A 6,572-nucleotide genomic window follows, 5' to 3' on the forward strand; every position below is an offset into this window, starting at 1 on the left:
TGTAGACACATTGCGTTGAGCATTTGGATCCTGTGAACCTGACTCATGCACAGTATTACAGTATGTCCACAATCACATCCTTTCCCCTCCCTTCAAGGTGGACTCTATCATAAGCATGCTGAGAGGCGCCGTGGTCGCTCGAGCCTTTGAGCAGACCAAGTGTTTCACGCCTGGCCGAGGATTACAAGGTACTCTAAAGACAGCACACTCTCTCTCTCTCTCTCTCCCTCTCCCTCTCCCTCTCCCTCTCCCTCACTCTCTCTCTCTCTCCCTCTCTCTCGTGCACGGCCCTGTCAAGCCCATTCCTCTCCACTTCCTGCTCTGTTCTGCTCTCAACCTGCATCTGTCTACTTTGAGATTTTTCTTCCATGACACCATGTCGTTTCACAGTGCATCACCGCTTGAGCAATAACAGGTGTTTCTCTTATGAAACCATTTTTTTATGCCTGTACTGTATATGAAAATAGAAAAAAATAACATACAAACATGGAAGTTAATCTTTCAGCGTGAAATAAAAGGCTGATGCTTTCTTTCTTTCTTGACTGCCATCCTGCACTTTCCTGTCAAACTCTGTGTTTTATTTCTGCCTATGGGTTTCCTGTAAATATGGTGATTTCTTTTTTACTGTGTGTGTGAGTGTGGGGGGGGGGGGGGTGTATTGTAGTTGTATCTGTGCTTTCAGAGGCCTTGCTGGGCTGCACGGTGGAGACTGGGAGAAGTAAGATAACATTGGAGGGACTCCAGAATCCAACCATGCACAGATACACAACACTGTAGAGAAAACATAGCTCACACTGAAAACACTGCAGCCTCCCGCGCAATGGAGCTGCAACATCCTGTCATGGTGTGTGTGTGTGTGTGTGTGTGTGTGTGTGTGTGTGTGTGTGTGTGTGTGTGTGTGTGTGTGTGTGTGTACGGGGGTGGTAGGTAGATTCCAGCTGCTGAAAAGGGCAAAGTCCCATTCCTCCCATCCTCCTCTGTCCTTCATCTCTCCCTTATTTTATTTCCATCGTCCCCTGTTACCCCAAAGCTATCCCACTGTGCCCTTGTTCTCTCTTCAGCGCACAATGGAATGGGACCAGTGCCCACTTTAGTGTCTACTCACCTCCGCCCTGTGGTTTATTGTAGGGTTGCTTATCAGCCAGCAGGGAAGGTGTCACCGTAGGAATGCTTGTGTCCGCATGATTTGGTTTGTAACTGTATTGTCTCACTGCCACCTGCTGATGTATAACATCAACATTGTCCATTGCTTTGCTTTATATTATCTCTTACTGGAAACTGTAGAAGGAACTGGAGAAGCTAAATGTATCTCCATCGCTTCCTGGCATAAAAATAAAATGGCTGTGTCTATAGAATTCTGTTTCGATGAGTCGACTCATTTTGGAGATTAGATAGCAAAATGCAATGCTCAAAGGCATGGTTGTTTTTGTGTCTGAGTGATAAACACAAGGTCGCCAGACTTGGCAAAGAACAGCATACAGTATAAGGCATTCGCTCAGGTCTAATAGAACCAAAACAAAATAGCTCTGTGTCCTTGAATGTGAATTACTGAAAAAGGCAAAGGAGGTTCTCTGACTGTAAGTCTGAGCACAGGAGCAGATTAATGAGTTATGTGGTATGTTTTCAAATGTGGATCGTCCAAACACACATCCCCATTTCACACCCAGTTCTCCTCTCATATCGGTCTCTTGTGAGTGTGAATACATTGATTTGAAAGTGGGTTTTTGTTTATATGGGTCTGCGGATATCTGTGTGAATGAGGGTGTTTGTGTGCATAACCAAATGCCCTCATTTCTGTGCCAGTTATGTGTGTGTGTGGTTGAAATAGGATTATCTAACTAAGTGGAGCATTCCTGTATCTGGTCATGTGTGTTCGTGTACATACAGTACAGAAACATACAAATATAAAATACACACAAGCACGCACCACACGCACGCACGCACGCACGCACGCACGCACGCACGCACGCACGCACGCACGCACGCACGCACGCACACGCTATGCCACACCACTCGTCTCGGATACACACAAGCACAAACACACATGTCAAATCCCCTTGAAGCCTCCCTGAAAGGGCCACCCTGTTATCACATATCTGAGCTCCCTCTCGGTTTCCAAAGTAAACTCAAACAAAGTAAACATTACAAGCCCCTCTGTCTCGTTCCTATATCAGTAGCATCAGATTGACGTGCTCCTGTGTTAGCGTTCTGCCACTGCCAAGATGAGACGAGATACCAGACAGTCTGAAACCGAATTTCTGTATTGGGTCACACTAATGAAACAGCCTGAATAATGAAGCACTCATTAACACCAGGGTCTCGTTTGGTGACTACATTAGGAGAGAAAGACAGGATAGATGGAAGGGGGATACGATGGAGAGAGAGGGAGGGAGGGAGAGAGAGAGAGAGAGAGAGAGATGGAGAAAAGAGAGCTAGAATGTGAGAGAGACAGAAGTTCCCTCAGATGAATATAATGGAAAAAGAGAGGGGCAGAAGTTCATTGGGGAAAAAGAGTAAAATAATGAGTTGAGTCCCACCAATAGAACATCTCTCCTCTTCCACTGTCTCTCTCTCTCCATCTTTTCTGACTCATGAATAATGCAAGAGGTGGATGAGGGCAGTTTGTCATATAATCTGCTTTCACTTTATGCAAAAACTCTGCCTCATAACTCTATTTGGCCCAAACTAATTTGTTTATCTGTGTGTGTGTGTGTGTGTGTGTGTGTGTGTGTGTGTGTGTGTGTGTGTGTGTGTGTGTGTGTGTGTGTGTGTGTGTGTGTGTGTGTGTGTGTGTGTGTGTGTGTGTGTGTGTGTGTGTGTGTGTGTGTGTGTGTGTGTATGCATCTATCAGAGTTCCAGCAGGAGATGGAGCCCAGGGTGAACTGCACTAAGAAGCTCCGTCTTCACGTCAAACAGGATCCCTGGAATCTGCCTGGCAGCGTTCAAACCCTCACGCACACCATTGCCAAGTTTGTTGAAGGTTAGCATGCGCGTCTCCGTCTACCACAATGGTTCCCAAACTGGGGGTCGGGTCCCCAAATTATTTTGGCGGGTCCCCAGATGATTAGTGTACGCATTACGTGAGAAAGTGGCAAACGTTGTGAAAATAGACGATCTGCGAGGCGTTGTGAGCTTGTAGTTTGGCTATTTTCACAATATTTATCTGTGGAACTGAGTCAAACTAAATGTAATGCCTACTATTCCAAATGCTTGTCAGGGTGTGGAGTTCCCAGTACAAATATGTTTTTTTTTGGGGGGCGGTCGTAGCCTGTAAAGTTTGGGAACCCTTGGTCTACCAGTGGTGGAAGAAGTACTCCGATTTCGGACTTAAGTAAAAGATGTAAAGATGCTTTGTTACAAGTAAAAGTCCTGCATTTGACTTAAGTAAATTACTTACTTAAGTCAAAGTACAAAATAAACTTTCAGAATCACATATATTATGTTATTGTAATTAATGTAATTAGTGTAATTAATGATCATTAACCACTTAAGCCCTATTTTATACTTCCGCTATTCAAAGATCTACAAGCATCTGTCCATATGTACACACACTAACACGCGCACACAAGTCTTCAGCCACATGCACACATGCACATGCTCAGACATAGTTACAGTACATGCACTATTTGTAATACTGGCAGTACATGGGAGGTCATATTTAATATCTATATGTTACATTGACAAATTCTCCAGTGTCCTGCATCTTATTTACTGCAAACATAACTCTCCCAGACTACTAAATACACTGATCTCCCTGAGCTCTTCCATACATAAACTGGAAAGTCATAACAGTTGGGCCTGAAGCCCAGTGACTTATAGAGCTGAGGACCTGTGCGCTGTGAGCATTCCTTGATTCACCACTATTTATCTAGGCAAGGACCTTAGCCTTCCCCTGTCCCCAATGGGAGCGTGGTTTTTGTGTTTGTTGGCGCACAGATTAAGCAGAGACGCACACGCACACGCACACACACACACACACACACACACACACACACACACACACACACACACACACACACACACACACACACACACACACACACACACACACAGAGAGAGGCACACATACAAACAACCTAAATCCTTGGCTAGTCACATTATACTCCTGGGAAAGATGAGCTGGCCGTTATGAGCAGAACTAATGCAGCCTGGCTTGTGTGCACTGCTTGCTGTACTGTACCTCTCGTCATAATAGCTTTTTATTCCTTTGAGCAACGTCCTGCCAAGGTTTTTACTGTTCTGTACATTAGTACCAGTCGTTCTGATATGAATATAAACAATACAGATTTATGTTATTATCTTTCTCTGTGCCTGGCCTTATGATGTTTGGACTTCCCTCACATGTGAAGATAAACAGCCAGGGAGTTGGGACGGAGCTGCCTTGGCTGAAGGAGAGTGGTCATGTCTCCCACACTGCTTATGGCTTCTGCAGGCTTGGCTGGCCTTATGGGTCACAGCCGTAATGTGCAGACACAGCAGCGGAGGAAAGGTTTTTAGGGAGTTTATATATGGACGTCTGGGGTATTATTTGATCATTAATGTTTGATTGATGATCTTGTTTGTTTCCTTTTCCTAGAGGTGAAGACACGAGTGCTCTTGGTCTTACTTCAGTATACAGGTTGGTCCTATACTCTGTGTCTGATCTCATATGACTATACTATACAAACTAATAAAGATAGTATTGGTTTGTATAGTTTGAGAGGCATAGAGAAAGAAAGATAGAAAAAGAGGCGGTTACCTAATTAAATTAAAATAAATGTTATATCTGCAAGCTGTGCAGGATCCACTTCTTTGTTCCAACACTCATGTATACTGTAGTAGTAGTCAGTGGTAACAAAGACAGAAATATCAACTTCAAAGCAGACATGCTTACTGTTATGAGCTCAACAACTCCTCTAAATCATAAACTAACATGGCATCTGATCCATATTATATTTAGCTCTTGGCAATAATACCACTACCACAGTCAGACACAAATTCGTCTTAGAATTATGCTGATGTGAACAGGCCTCAGGCGCCCGTTTTCGAACCGCTTAAAAAAACAGAGTAATAATAACCGCGCAGAAAAATTCAATACTCAATAGAGGGAATGGCTAATAGTGTCAGAGGAATCTGCACCCACTAAATGCTGCACATTATGAATTCCTGAGGGGTTTGCGAGATCATTCGGAAAACTGATAAACTTCTTTGGTGCCCTCGCCCGAGTGGGGAGGGGTGTTCATTTTTCAGGAAATTATGGCAGCCAATTATTTTCCGCTCAGGCACACCTGTCATGTGCTCTCATGTACTTCTGATAGAATATTTAATATCCTGGGGAGGATGATAAAATTGACTGAGGCTTTTAATTACCATCTTTAAAGCTCCAGAAACTGCCCCCTTGAATAAACTGACCCAAATAAGTCAGCTTAGTTATCATACCACCAACTAATGCCACCTAATTTCTTTCATTCTCTACCTCCCAACCTTTTTTCCTGTCATTTTACACGTCTAGTCATCTATTCACTTACTTTTATATAGAGCATTAAATTACACAGTATATTACCACCGCCATAACCATTTATGTTTTAATATCAACCTTCAATGCTATCTCTCTCTCCCTCTCATCCCTGCATTTTTCCAACTCTCAAATATTCTCACATTATATTCTGCCCCAGACTCAGAGATCCAGTTACGCCGTGACATGGTGTTCTGTCAGTCATTGGTGGCGGCAGTGTGTGCCTTCTCACAACACCTCCTGGCTGTGCTCAACCAGGTAAAACACTGCTCTCTACATGAATAACACAATCCTTTAACTCTGAGAAGGTAAAAATGCGGCCTAATTTGAGTCCATTTTCACACTCTCATAGTTACTGTCAATACAGTCTGTTACTGTCAATACAGTTAATTATTCATCATAATTCTTATTGCAATAATGAATAATTGACTGTGTTTATAGAGGAAATGTAGGGATTAGTGTCAGCAGTAATTGTTTTACATTCACAATCTATGAGTAAAATAAGACAATCACAAGAATAGTGAACTATAAAGACTAAGACTGTAAAGATCAAGACGGGTTCAGTTGGATGCTTGGCTTTTGCCTTAGAAAGTTTGTTTGGTGTTCAGTGTTATATTCTATACAGGTTCTGCAAATACACTGTAACCAATACTCTGCTCATTGATTCTGTACACATCCCCCCTACCAGGGCATTTGTACAGTACAGACCCTTAAAGAAATGCATTTTGACTCTACAGTACTGTATATCAACATATTTCTTATTTTTAAATTCATACATTTTCTATTTAAAATGTTGCAGTCACTTTGAGTCTTATTATTAGAGAGCCACCTTCCAAGACTTATTTATGTGTGTGTGTGTGTGTGTGTGTGTGTGTGTGTGTGTGTGTGTGTGTGTGTGTGTGTGTGTGTGTGTGTGTGTGTGTGTGTGTGTGTGTGTGTGTGTGTGTGTGTGTGTGTGTGTGTGTGTGTGTGTGTGTGTGCGCGAGCGCACGTACGTGCGTGTGCATGTGAATACACCGATCCAATAATCATTTCAATTCTGACCTGTATTCCCTACTTAACAGTTCCACAATGTGGG

The 6,572-nt window shown here is 43.1% G+C and overlaps 1 protein-coding gene across 1 annotated transcript in view; it reads left to right on the forward strand.

Annotated features, from left to right (window-relative positions):
• prex2 (phosphatidylinositol-3,4,5-trisphosphate-dependent Rac exchange factor 2) overlaps positions 1 to 6,572 on the forward strand; it is a 160,083-nt gene that overhangs the window by 106,104 nt on the left and 47,407 nt on the right. The window contains exons 29-33 of the mRNA XM_084048787.1: positions 98 to 188; positions 2,852 to 2,980; positions 4,577 to 4,618; positions 5,655 to 5,752; positions 6,559 to 6,572. The exon at positions 6,559 to 6,572 is cut by the window's right edge and continues 133 nt beyond it. Of these exons, the coding sequence (XP_083904913.1) occupies positions 98 to 188; positions 2,852 to 2,980; positions 4,577 to 4,618; positions 5,655 to 5,752; positions 6,559 to 6,572 (374 nt within the window). The remainder of the gene's footprint in view (positions 1 to 97; positions 189 to 2,851; positions 2,981 to 4,576; positions 4,619 to 5,654; positions 5,753 to 6,558) is intronic.

The sequence above is a fragment of the Gymnoscopelus microlampas genome, assembly GCF_963454915.1.
Source record: "Gymnoscopelus microlampas genome assembly, chromosome: 22".
NCBI classification, from domain to species: Eukaryota; Metazoa; Chordata; class Actinopteri; order Myctophiformes; family Myctophidae; genus Gymnoscopelus; species Gymnoscopelus microlampas.